Below are 13,910 nucleotides of genomic sequence, written 5' to 3'. Positions count from 1 at the left end.
AAATTTAATATAAAAAAAAAATCAAAAAATGATTAAAACATTTTATTAATTAAAAGAAAAAATTTATGAATTAAATTATAAATAATTTAAGAAAAGAAGAACAAGATTAGAAAAGTTAAATAGGAAGGAAATGAATAAAAAGATAAGGTTGAAAAACAGTTTATTTATGGTAGGATAGAAGATATGAGTGAATTTAATAAGAAAGATTATTTATTAATTAAATAAAAAAAAAAAAATATCCCAGTATTATTCTTTTTCCAATTATATACTGCAACAAGGATTTATGTCTCTAAAAATTTATATATTACTCTTATAAATATATATGCTAAAATCATTTCTACTTATATGGAAAATTATGTTAAGGTCGCATCAATATTAAATTTCAAAATTTTTTCAAGTCTCTTTAAACAAATTGTAATAAAAAAAAACAAAAATGTAATTTAATTTTAACTATAATATTTAATTAAACTGATTATGTTTTAGAATTATTTATTTTATTATAGTTTAATTTATTTTATTTATTACCTTTATAATATATTATATTATATTTTAATTATTTTTTGCTCATTATTATTATTATTATTATTATTATTAAATTATTAATTTAATTTTTAAAAAAATAAATGTACTTTAATTTTGTTTAAGAACGTTAAAAAAATAATTGTTGATAAGAAAAATTTGAGTAATTCTGATAATAGATTTTCATATATTCATAACCTAACTAGTTTAACATGAGTGTAATGTAGAATGCCTACAAACAGGGGCTCAATTGTTTCAACATTAAACTTTTATTATTTTATAAATTTATTTTTAAAATGTTAATAATCAAATTTCATTAAAAATTAAATATACGTCAAATTACTCTGTTATAAATAGATGAATATTAATTACAATAAATTTCTGATTGTTTATAAATAAAAAAAAATAGTATTATACTTTTTATGTATTATGTATAAAAAAAAGTCATTTACACCTAAATTTTTAATTGTCATTTAAAAATTTTAATTTTTCTAAATTTTTAATGTTTTAAATTTTCCCTGTCCGAACATTCGACTACCTAGCCATCTATCGACAAGATTCATATATATTAATTGCAAATCGTTTGTTGCCGGTCTTGCCACGTATTTGTTCCGTGGTATATTACGGAATTATTTCAAAATCAAAATGGTGTCTTGTTCAATACGTATGATGATGTGAATGTGATTATCGCGGTGTTTAAAATCTTATTAAAGAAATAGTGTTTTGTTGTTAAACATAAAGATGAGTGATCCAAAAATACAACACGGCTCAGGCGAGGTGAAGGGTTGGCTATTCAAATGGACTAACTATTTGAAAGGTTATCAGCGCAGATGGTTTGTCCTGTCAAATGGACATCTGTCATACTACAGGTATTTTCGGACGTGATATGATTTCGTCAATGAAACTAACGATCGCAGCCCTTTATTTTGGAATTGTTCCAGCAATTTTCTTAGCATATCCATTTCCTCCCCTTTATTTAGATCCTTATAACATGTAAAAAAAAAATAATAATAATAATAATCCCGCTCCACATTTGGAGGCGATGGATTGGCACAGATTGCCAAAAATTGTGCATTTTAATTTCTCAATATTTTTTTTTTATATCATTTTATTAAACTAGATTTCATTTTTAGTTTATTTTTTTTTTGTCATTCATTCATATACAATCAGTGATTCATTGTCTCTGCTTTTGATAATAAGAAATTTGATACTGAAAGTTTTTCTCTCACATTGACTGTCATATAATCATAATATAAAATTTTTTTATTTTTTATTAAAGGCTCTTTTTAATAAATAATTGTTATTTAAAATCATGGAAAAAAAATATATATATACATATATATATAAAAAGAAATATTTTCAAGTAAAATTAGGTCAAAGCTTATGTCAGTACATTCATCTTTTCAAAACAACGTTAAATTTCCATTGAAAAATAATTTTAAAAAATGTATAAAATTTCTAAACTAAATTCATTTTCAAATATTGTATATATATTTTTTTTAATAAAATATTTATATTGCAAAATTTGACAATTATTAACTATTAGTCAGCAAATAAATAAATTTATTATCAACTGGAAAAAAATTTAAACCTTTGTTTTTAGAAATATTGTTTGGCAGATAAGATATTTTCTAAAATTAAATATTATCCTGGCGTTAATAATGACTTTACTTTGCCAGCTAATGAGTTATAGTTATGAAAGTTGCAAATTCACATCTTTAATTAACATATAAGATGGTCAATATGACCTAAACAACTTTATCTACACTGCAAATCTTGAAATATCCTTCTTTGCAAATAGTGTCACAAATAAAAACAAGTAAAAAATGATCTCTAGTTTTTTTTATTCTGAATATTTAGAATTTTTTTTTTTTTTTTTTTGAAGAACTTTTAATTGTCAAAGATTTTCATAAATGACAAAGTCATTATGTAAATGATGTATATGTCATATAATTCATTTCATATACAATTCAAATCTCTTATTTAATTTTAAACTTAACTTTTGTCCTGTTTTTTTGTTTGAAAAAAATAATAAATAAAATTAAATATATATATATATTTATTATTATATAAAAATTATTAAGATTTTATTTAATTGATAAATAATTAAAATGAAGTTCCAATTTTGAAAAATATTAAACGATTTTCTAATTATTAAGATGTTAATTAAATAAAAAAAGTTATTATTTCTATTCAATTGAATAATTCAAATAGGAAAAGATAAAAAATTGTAATATATGAGTAATTTGTTTAATTAATTAATCTGGGTAATTTTTTGAAAACAATTTTTCGACACATATATATATACATTAGCACAATCAAATTCAAACATTAAACATTTAAATCATTTCTTTCAAAAGCATTTCATATTTTTGTAAATGATATCTTCTATATTAATGTGCACGTCTAATAAATGTACTACATATTTTCAGATTCTTGAAGGCCAGAGTTCTCTAAAACTATTAATTATGAACTGCAAAATTTCATTTTTAAATCAACTTTATTTGTAAAATTAATAATCGAAATAAATATTTGTTTTCTCGTGCACAAAAAAAAGCAATTTTTATAATTCTAAACAATTTTTATAAATTTTCTTTTTAAAAACTCTATTTTTAAATTTCTTTCTTTATTTAGTAGGTACTATTTGTCCATTAATTATAGTTTTATTTTGTAGATTTTTTTTTATCTCTTATATATTTTAATTTTACATCTTTTCCATTTATTTGAATTCTTCTCTCAAATGAAATTTTTTCTATATTTTTACTAATTATTTGAATTTTATCTATACATTCTTTTAACAATCAGACACAAATTTCTCACAATTTTCTAATTTTTCAAAAATGAAGTGTTATTCATTTTAAGCAAATGAGTATTATGTAAAAATAAAAAAAAACCTGCTAAAATCATTTTTCGTTTTTTTTTTTCTATAGCAAATATTGAAAAGAATGAATATTTCAAAATTCCATGCAAACAAAGTATACACAATGAATCTCTGATTGTAAGAATGAATAACATTTCACTGAATGAATTAAATTTAGAGACAATGAAACAAAAATACTTTATCATCGAGAAAAAACGTCACCTCAATATAATATTTTTGTTTATCCTGATTAGATAAAATTATTAAAAAACAGACAAATTTATTATTTTATATTTTTTTAAATTGTGCACAATTTGTGAACAAGGGCCTATTTGTTTTATGGACTGTTTAGGGCTGAACCAACAGGGGGGCCAAAGATATCTACGCGACGCAAGCGGAGGGCTGGCAGAGCCTCCGAGTAAGTAAAAAAAAAAAAATTCAATCGCCGAAATCCTGACCCTCCTTCAAAAAAAAAAAAAAAAAAAAAAAAAAACAACAACACAGAAAGCCTATTATAAATATTTTTGTCCAAAAAAATTTTTTAATCCTTCCACTTCTTGTTAAATACGGTAATTAATTTCTCCGGCGATTTAGTCCTCGTTATTTCCTTTTGGTTTTGTGTAAATTATTGTCTGCCTTCAAGATTTTGTGTCCAAATTATTTTTGTTAATGTTTCTTGTCCAAGACATTGTCAGTCTTTCATTCTCTTTCTCTCTCTCTCTCTCTTATTTTTTCCCATTCTATATCATTCTTCAAACTCCATTCGTCATGTAATGCAGAATGGTAATTACTTTCAAATCTGTTATGTAATCCACCACTTTGCACCTGCATTTCTATTATACAGTCATGTAGTTATATAAACGTAATATTTGAAATATTGTTGACAATTTCATTGGGGATCAAGGTTTCGAATTCTTTGTCGCTGTTGACGAATGCTTGCATCAAATTCTTCAGCTTGTGATTTATATATCAATTAATTCATATTTTTAAAGAAATCTTTGCATAAAACACCACATCTGAGAGTTTAAATAAAAATTCTCTCTTCATTTTTCACATGATTAATAAACATAAGGGATGAATAAAGTTTTTTTTTTTAATTATTCAATATTGTAAATTAAAATTTTTTAAATTCGAATCTTTGAATCTTCTTCATATATATTTAATAAAATGAAACTAACACCATTTTATCGCTTTGTTTTAAGAATATTATCTATATATATATATATATAAATAATAAAATAAAAAAAACTGTCGAGCATCTTCATAGGGGTAATAATATGAGATATGAAACCATTATTTCTGTTATGACTAAAAAAACCCTCTTATCGGTATTAATGAAATTAAAAAAAAAAATTTTTGTGTTAACAGCAAATTATTTAATTCTAAATTGCATGCTATTTTATTTTGCGCATGTTAATAATTTCTACAAGAAGTATTGTATTATTTTGTGGGTGTAAAATGCTTTGAAAAAAATTTATAAAATAAATTATTATGTAAAAAAATGTAATTTCGCTATAATTTGTCTAAGTAAATAATAAAATAAAAGCAAAAATTAATTGAAAGAAAAGTATATTGTTTCGAAATTGATAAAACATTTCAAATTAAAAATTAATAATTATAAAATATAAAATTAAAAAAAAAAATTTGCTAATTTTATCAATTTGTGAAACTTCTAAATTAAATAAAACTTTTGGCTTAACGTGTGATTCTTGATTTTAATGCTCCATTATCAATTCAAATAGAAATTTAATGAGAAATTTGCTTATTCAGATTTTCATTTAACTTTTATCGATCAATATAATCTTGAAATTGAATTTAACTAATAAATAGAGAGTTAATATTATAATAATTTAATGACGTAGAATAGGAAAAATTTGTTTGTTTTTCTCTGTTTAGACATCCTGCCGAATTCCCTCACACATGTCGAGGATCAATATCTTTACATGGGGCCTTAATTCACGTAGTGGACGCTTGTACATTTATCGTGAGCAATGGTGCTACTCAAACATTTCACATTAAAGCAGCTACAGAAGTTGAACGACAACAATGGGTCACTGCTCTCGAATTGGCAAAAGCAAAAGCCATTCAAGCCTTGGAATCAGGTATTTTATATGTATATTATCGTAAAATTTTCCAAAAAAAGTTTAGAATATAAAAAATTTTCCATTAAATGAAAAATTCTAAATGAAAAATTATTATTTCAGAAGAAGAGGAAGAAGAATATCAAGGCAATACTAATCAAAAGGTGGAACAAGTATCAAGTTTAAAGGACTTAACTGAAAGATTGGAACACTTGCAATCATGTAATAATTTATTAATAAATAGAGGGACAAATCTTCAAAAGTGCATAACTGACTTAGGTACTCAGGAACCTATTTCTCATGATTTATCTACAAAAGTAAAAAGTCTTACTGAGGGAGCTGTACTTTTTCGTGTTGCTGCCACTGAAATGCTTAATGTATGATTTCGATTTTTTTTTTTTTTTAACAATCTCAATGAACGACAAGAAAAAAATAATTATTATATTATTAACATCAAATTGAAAATATTTTGTAAATATCAATTAAAAATATTATTAATGTTAATAACTTGCGAAAAAAATTTTTAGGCGAGTAACGATTATTTACAATTGGCGCAACAGCAAGAACCAAAATGGAAAAAAATGCTTCAACATGAACGAGACCAAAAAGAAAGAATAGAAAAAATGGTTGAACAATTAGCTAGACAACATTCTCACTTAGAAGAAGCAGCACAACATGCCTTGCCATCGGACATGGTTCCTACGCCTCAAATGTTAAGTAAGACCAACAAGTAATATTATTGCACTACCTAATTTTAATATTTATTTTCTAATGTAAAGAATTTCTAATTTTTTAAACCGTATATACGACTACACTAAAAAAAAAACCATTTTCTTTGAATTCAAAAAATTGCTTTAAACAAAGAAATTTTATTTTAATTAAATACATTTTTTAACTAAAAGAAATTTTTCTAAAGCAAAAAAAAAAAAGTGATTTTTAGACTTCAATGAAAAAAATATATTTGATCCAATTTAAATAATAGTGAAGTTAACCGATTAATTGAAGCAAATAATTCTTTTTTCAATGCATTCTTAAAAATTTTTTAATTTATCAAAAGAAATTCTATAAATTAATAATTTTTTAAAAGAATTATTATAAAAAATATTTTTTTTAATTTTTCACATAAAGGTAAGTGATATAAGATTAGTATATCGTTTATCACTACAAGAACAAAATTATTTAAAGTTTAGAAGAAATTTTGATAAGCTTTTTGTGAAACATAATTAGATAAAAGTAATTTATCTCTTTTTGTAGTGGGTAAGTATATATTATAAATTTATCGTTATCTAGGGTGCGTGAATAAAATTGAAAAATTTGATAAAATATAGACAATTTAGTTTTGAATAGTAAAAATTTTTAATCAATTGTTATAATTTTATTTATTTTTAAATAAATAAAATTTGCTATAAATTTGCAAGTTTTCAAATAATGCAAATAGTGTCCTAATAATTGTAGTTGTAAAAAAAAAAAAAAATTTTCTAAAGGATCCGTGTATAAATTAATAAGTCCTTGAGGGAGTGTTTTTTTTTTTTTTTTTTTTTTTTTTTGTAGAAAATATTGATTATCTCTCGCGGTGAATGTGTCAGCGACTTTTGTTGAATAGTAAGATACCAGATGGCAGAGGAATACTTTTCTCAATGTGTGCTTTATACAAACTGGTATTCGATTCAGTGGAATATAATCATACCCAATCAGTGTGTAGAAATTTCTTTAAGGTGTATGTGTTATGCGTGCTAGCTTTGTCACGAGCTATTTGTCGTTACATGCACAGGTGGCCTTGCGAATTGCCACCACAAATGTTTTTTTATTTAATACGTTTAAACAACGTCTTTTTCAATATATATCTATAGTTAGTTTCAAATTTTCTAAGTGAACGTTGACAATTATTCGGCCAAGATTTTAACAAGGTCAAAAAACGAAGCAGACTGTCTAAGAATTTGATTCGATTGTCCAATGATACAAGAAATTAGCATCTTAACAAGGTTTATAAAATTTATTTACAATTTAACTAAAGGTTTCTGCCCCTTGACTTTTATTAAATTTACTTCATGCAACTCTTCATGTTCAATAGAATTCTATATCGTCAGCATCATATGATATAATTGACAAACAGGATGTGTCACTATCACAAGTTTATGTTAGCTTACAATCTCTTGCTTTAGAGTCTGCCAAAAGATTCTTTTTTTTTCCCCTCAATTATTTGCAAATCAATTTCAATTTTTTTTTCCGAGTCATCAATCAAAAAGAATTGTAATATATCTGTTTTGTAAAATTCTTATGATTATTAACGATCGATATTTATATTTATATTTATTTAAAATTATTTGATTTAATAATTGGTTTTTAATATAGAGAGATTTTGTGCGTTTACTCGCGACGATTAACAAATGTGATGAATCATTTCCTATCTGGATTTAAATATTTCAAAAGAAGATTATTGAAGCAAAAATTCAGAGGGCAACGTTTCATTTGATAAATTTTTTGCTATATATATGTATATCTTATTTGACAAAGAATTCTAACCTACTTTAATTTATGAACGTGCCAATCAAAATTTTCGTGAAATTTTTCGGAGCAATTTATACAAACTTTTGGAAGATTTTCACTATATTTAATCAAACAAGTTTGTAGATTTAATCTATATATATATATATCTTGATTAAACTAGTTTCTAATAATTTTTTGAGTAGTTTTATCAATGATTAGAAATTTTTGAACTTTGAAACTATATCTATTTTAATTAAAAGTATATAATAAAACTTTGGGTTATTTTTTTGTCGTTTAAAAAAAAAATTCATTATTAAGTCGTTTATGCTATATTTAAATAATTTTAGCTCTTATCTATAATAGATAAGAGTCAGTGTGTTCGGTATATATTTTTTTAAATTTTAACGTCTCATTGAAATTTTTAGCATCTGGTGCTTTGATCAGTTTGCCATCAGAAGAAGACGAAGATAACGCAGTTTTCTATGATGCACAAGAGAATGATTCCTATACGTTAACATTTCTTAATTCTCTATCACGTGAACGTGACCGAACTGATTCTCAAGGAAGTGACGATGGTTCTAGTTCAGAATGTGATCCAACAGTCACTGCTGATCATACAAGAAATGACACTTTTCTCATCGTGACCGACTACGAATCACTGCCAAACTCACGTGTTAAAAGCACCGAACTGGAGAAGGTAAGTTTTATTCAAAATAAAAATTTTATATTATTAATTATCAATTTTTTGTCACATAAACCTTTAGAGAATTTAATTATGGCAAGAAATTGTACTAAAAGATATTTAATATTTAGAAAAAGATTCAATTTCTATATCCAAAAGAAGGGAAATACAATAAAAATATTCTATTTCGAAAAGAAAGATAAAATTTATGGAACGTAATTAAAGAAAATATAAAAATAAAGAATAAACAGGAAAAAAAAAATGATAAATAAAACAATGAAAATTGTCACATTCCGTTTAACCTGAACCTCTAGACTTTATGAATAAAAAATAAATTTTCAAATAGAGAAAACTTAGGAAAGTAAAGAAACACTTCCTAACAAGAGGCTTGAAGTGTCTACAATATTGTACCTACATGTTCTTTGTCAGTTCTTGGATTATAGATAAGACGATTAGAATTGTAATTGTAGGCGAGATTATTAGTATTTTTAAACGCTTACGTTTTTTTTTTTTTTATAAATGATTCAAGATATTATCATTTATTAACTATGATTAATTTTTATTGTTGGTTTTATAATTTTGCTTTTTAATGACTTTTTTTTAATGTTAATAATGTCTTAGAATATTTATTTGTGAATCAGTGCGGAAGTTAATGTTTTTGTAAAAAAACAAATATTTCAATATTGTTCTTAAAATTTGATAGAGTACGAATACATCACACTCATTTGTTAAAGAAAGTATGATAGTACATAACATTTATTTTTAAACATTGAATGTTTAATTTTAAGAGATAAATATTCATTTTTATACAAAAAAAAGAGAAATGCAAATATTCAAGGATATTTAATAATAAAAATTTAGTAATTAAATAATAATTATACGCAATAATAATAATTATTATTATTATTATAAAAATGTGCATTGCATCAGAATATAAATGTGAAAAAATATTATTAAAATAACGATAAATTGAAAATGTTTTTTTTATTGGAGTATTATATCTGAAAATCAAGATACAAATTTGAGTACTTTGAATTGTTTATAAATAAAATAACACTTAACGTTTTCCGTATTTGTCAAGTGAGAGGATTTATGTAATCGTTCCGCCTAATACAATTATCGCCAATAAAAGATCTAGAGGTTAACGAGTTTTACGAAAAAGTAAATGTTATATCGAAGCCTTATATATTGAAGGTTAAATTTGTCTTTCGTTTCAATCATGATGGATTAATGCAAATTTATTGCTATAGTTTTTTGAAGAAGAAGAATTAAAAAAAAAAACTCTTTCATTTGTTACAGACGGCTTGGCAAGCAAATAATAGTAGCAGTAGTAGCAGTACCGGAATAACCACAATGCCGAAAAGAAAACGTAGAACACGTGTTGCTGATAAACCAAATTATCCCCTTAATTTATGGAGCATAATGAAAAACTCTATTGGAAAAGAATTATCAAAAATTCCAATGCCAGTTAATTTCTCCGAACCTCTTAGTATGCTCCAAAGGTTAACAGAAGATTACGAATATGCTTATATTCTCGATAGGTTAGTATAAAATTTTTTCTTTATTAATTTTATCTATATAATCCATGAATATGTGAAAGAATTTTTTTTTCGAGAGAGAAATACATTTTATTAATTAATTTGTGTTTTTTTTTAGGGCAGCAGAATGTACAGATAAATATGAGCAAATGGCGTATATCGCTGCGTTCACTGTATCAAGTTATTCCACAACAGCAAATAGAACAGGTAAACCCTTTAATCCATTACTGGGCGAAACGTATGAATGTGATAGAACTGATGATCTTGGCTGGAGATCAATTTCGGAACAAGTGTCCCATCATCCACCCATGGTAGCGCAATATTGCGAAGGACGAAAATGGCGTTGTTGGCAAGAATTTACAATGGCTTCCAAATTTCGCGGAAAATACCTCCAGGTAATTTCAATCATTTTCTATATTTGAAAAAAAATGTATTTACTATTTTTGTTCTATTTCAATGTGAAATTAGAAATATTTATTTGGAAAACAAATTTCTAAAAAGATTTTTTTTTTCTAAATTAAAAATTGTTCATAAATTTACAGGTGATACCACTTGGTACAGCGCACCTGGAATTCAATTCGAATTCGCAACATTATACCTGGCGAAAAGTAACGACAACAGTTCATAATATAATAGTAGGAAAATTATGGGTTGATCAAAGTGGAGACATGGATATCATTAATCACACCGATGGAATCAAGTGTCATCTTAAATATACGCCCTATTCATATTTCTCAAGAGACAGTCAACGAAAAGTTAAAGGTGTCGTGATGAATTCTAATACTAAGGAAGTAAAATGGGTCGTCCAGGGTACATGGGATACAAAAATAGAAATAGCTAAAGTCACTAACACCACAGGAACACCAGACAATCCCGTTTATAAAACTGGTCCCTATATTCTTGCCTGGAAACGTCACATGCCACCGTACGTAGTCAAAAAAATTTTCATAAAGATCATAGTAGTTAAACAAAATTTGAAAAATAATTTTCTTTACTTTTTTTTCACAGACCAGATAGCGAAAAGTTTTACAATTTTACCGAATTAGCCTGCCAACTTAACGAGCCGGAAGAAGGTATTGCTCCTACCGATTCCCGTTTAAGGCCTGATCAACGATTAATGGAGGAAGGACTCTGGGAAGAGGCGAACACTGAAAAACTTCGACTAGAAGAAAAACAACGAGCAGTACGACGAGCACGCGAAAGCGAAGCCGAAAAGGCTACTGATCAAGGTGAGTTAGAAAATAAAATTGAATTTTGCAATATTAAAAATATAAAAGAAATAAATTATTTCTTTGATTATTTTTAAACTTGCAAATTTCATTTTGAATATTTTATTTCATAAATTAAAATTTTTAAAAATCAATTACGAAACAATCTCAGAAGACAATTTTTCTAATGTTTTAGGTATGCCATACGAGAGTTATGAACCACTTTGGTTCAAAAAACAAGAAGATCCATTTACAGACAGCCTTTGTCATATGTACAATGGAGAATATTGGGAGTGTAAAAATAAGCAAGACTGGTCGCGATGTCCAAATATATTTTAAGTTTATAATCGAACGATAAATCAGACCTCAGCAAATTCTCAACAAAGTAATCTCTACTAAAAAAAAATAACAAATCGTTTACAAGATGATTATTATCCGGATAAAATATAACATTTTATGTCAAAAACAATTGAAAGATACATTTCCAAAGTATCGAATTATTCAAGCACAAATCGATAAATAACTATTTCAAAGATTCATCTTTCGCACAACTATGGCGGTATTTTTTTTACTACTACTGTAGTCGTACGAAAGAGTTAATCGTTGGCATTTTTTTTTTTTTAATTACATTTTAATTTAAAACAAAAAATAAACTTCCGTTCAAATCACTCTGAGATTGAATCTCAATTGTGCTTTGTAATTAAAATTCCTATTAATTAGAGACAAAAGCGAGGGTAGGGTATATAAGAAAATAATTAAAGAGATCGACAAAATTTGGAGTTTAACTCGAAAATTATGTCGTCTCGTTCAAATATAATAAATATTTCCTGTCCATGATATACATTTGCTAATATATATATATATATACATATATACTTTTATTATTATTAATAATATTATTATTATTATTATTGCAAAACGAATCTGATTGTATCAAATGATTTGTGTTGCTCAAGAATAGTCTACATGAAGTAGATATTCGTAAAGAGTCATTTTCAAATGTAATGCACATATTAGGAGCTAATTAATTACTGGGCGGAACAACTAATTTGCATCGAAACATTTACATTAATTGCAGGCTGTACTATAATTTATATGACATCGCTGTACACATATAAATACAGAGTAATTATATAAAGATAAATAAGATAATTACATAGATATAATTATAAAAAAAAAAAATTATACGACTATAAGAAAAAAAAAAGTGGAAACGTTAATAAAGATAAATAATATAATGATTAATAAATTTAGTAGAGATGCTTGTAAATTAGTCGCTCGCTGAGAATTAATCGCTTTGCTACGGAATCAATGTAATTTTTGTAGGTTATATTTAACGTGTTGAAAGATTCTTTGGTAAAACAACCAGGAGATAATTGATAGTTTTTAATAAATCTGTTATATATTTTAACACCAGTAGCAAAAAAAAAAAAAAAAAAAAGAATCGTTTTTGCATTGTATGTAAGTATTGTAATATGTATATAATAATTGATTTATAATTGTAAAAAACACTTGTTTGCTTGTATAGCTTGAGGTAAAACAAATGTTTTCATTTCAATTTTAGAACAATTTACTCCATTTTCGGATTATTATTCAAATATTTGATAAACATATTTAAAACACTCTTAAAATTTTTTTTTTAATTGTCAAATTTCACGTTCATCATTATATTTAACACATATTTGATCAAAAATTATCCGAATATGGAAATAAATAACTTTAGCAAAAGACTTTTAATTAAATACGTTCTTTCCAAGAGAATTCGATAGAATTTTTAAACATTATTCTAAAGCTTAACTTTAGCCAATTTTTTTCATTCTGATTATTAATTAAAAACAAAAAAAAAAGAAATGTCCAATCATGAGTAGATAAAACGAAGCAATGAGAAAAGCAGACAAAAAATAAAACAAAAGAAATGAAAGTCTATTCAATTGTTTAATTTTTCAATAAATTGATAATAATTGACTAAAGTCAAGCAATTTAACAAAATATTAGCTTTATGTAAAAAAAAAAAATAAATTTGTTAATATTGTTTTGGCTGCAGTTTAAATTTATATTATCGAAACGTGTATTAAAATTTTTTTTAAATTATCCAACGTTTATTTAAAAGACCAAATCAAATGTAAAATTGAAAATTATTTTATGAAAATATAAAAAAAAGAAAGACGAATGAATGTAAAAAAACAAAGGTCAACGATAAATTAATTTCAAGAATAGAATCTGTAACATAAAATAGGTACTAATAATATTAAAATAGGCCTTAATATATGACACGTTCGACTAAATTATTATTCGTCTTTTTTTTTTAATTTTTATGATTATTTAAAAATCTAAAAATCCAAAAATCAAGTTTTTATTACAATTTAATAGGAAAATTAATTAAAAATATATGTTATAATCAACTGTTAACTTTAAAGAGTTTAAAAATACTTTATACATATCGAAAATAAAAAAAAAAAAAAACAGTTTTCCGTTAATATTTTCCATTGAGAGAAGAAGACGTTACATTTGGAAACAATATTTTTATATTCCCTT

General features: G+C 24.7%; 1 protein-coding gene across 3 annotated transcripts; it reads left to right on the top strand.

Annotated features, from left to right (window-relative positions):
- Positions 1-1,129: 1,129 nt before the first annotated feature.
- On the top strand, positions 1,130-13,539 carry LOC127288337 (oxysterol-binding protein 1). 3 transcript variants are annotated; one of them, XM_051315740.1, is made up of 11 exons: positions 1,130-1,388; positions 3,732-3,797; positions 5,276-5,481; positions 5,587-5,837; positions 5,988-6,177; positions 8,373-8,644; positions 9,929-10,170; positions 10,286-10,562; positions 10,710-11,092; positions 11,176-11,396; positions 11,572-13,539. In XM_051315740.1, exons 1-11 carry the CDS (start codon positions 1,261-1,263, stop codon positions 11,712-11,714), a joined length of 2,379 nt encoding a protein of 792 aa, XP_051171697.1. In that variant the 5' UTR covers positions 1,130-1,260; the 3' UTR covers positions 11,715-13,539. The 3 variants fall into 3 exon arrangements, with proteins under 3 accessions (XP_051171697.1, XP_051171691.1, XP_051171705.1); XM_051315734.1 differs by having other exon boundaries at positions 1,131-1,388; positions 5,584-5,837; XM_051315748.1 differs by lacking the exon at positions 3,732-3,797 and having other exon boundaries at positions 1,131-1,388; positions 5,584-5,837.
- Positions 13,540-13,910: the final 371 nt, after the last annotated feature.

This window comes from Leptopilina boulardi, unplaced genomic scaffold, assembly GCF_019393585.1.
Source record: "Leptopilina boulardi isolate dan_hultmark-lab unplaced genomic scaffold, ZJU_Lbou_2.1 LbouV2_123, whole genome shotgun sequence".
Taxonomy (NCBI): domain Eukaryota; kingdom Metazoa; phylum Arthropoda; class Insecta; order Hymenoptera; family Figitidae; genus Leptopilina; species Leptopilina boulardi.
Note: the sequence above shows the minus strand (reverse complement) of the source record. Positions and strands in the feature narration are given on the sequence as shown.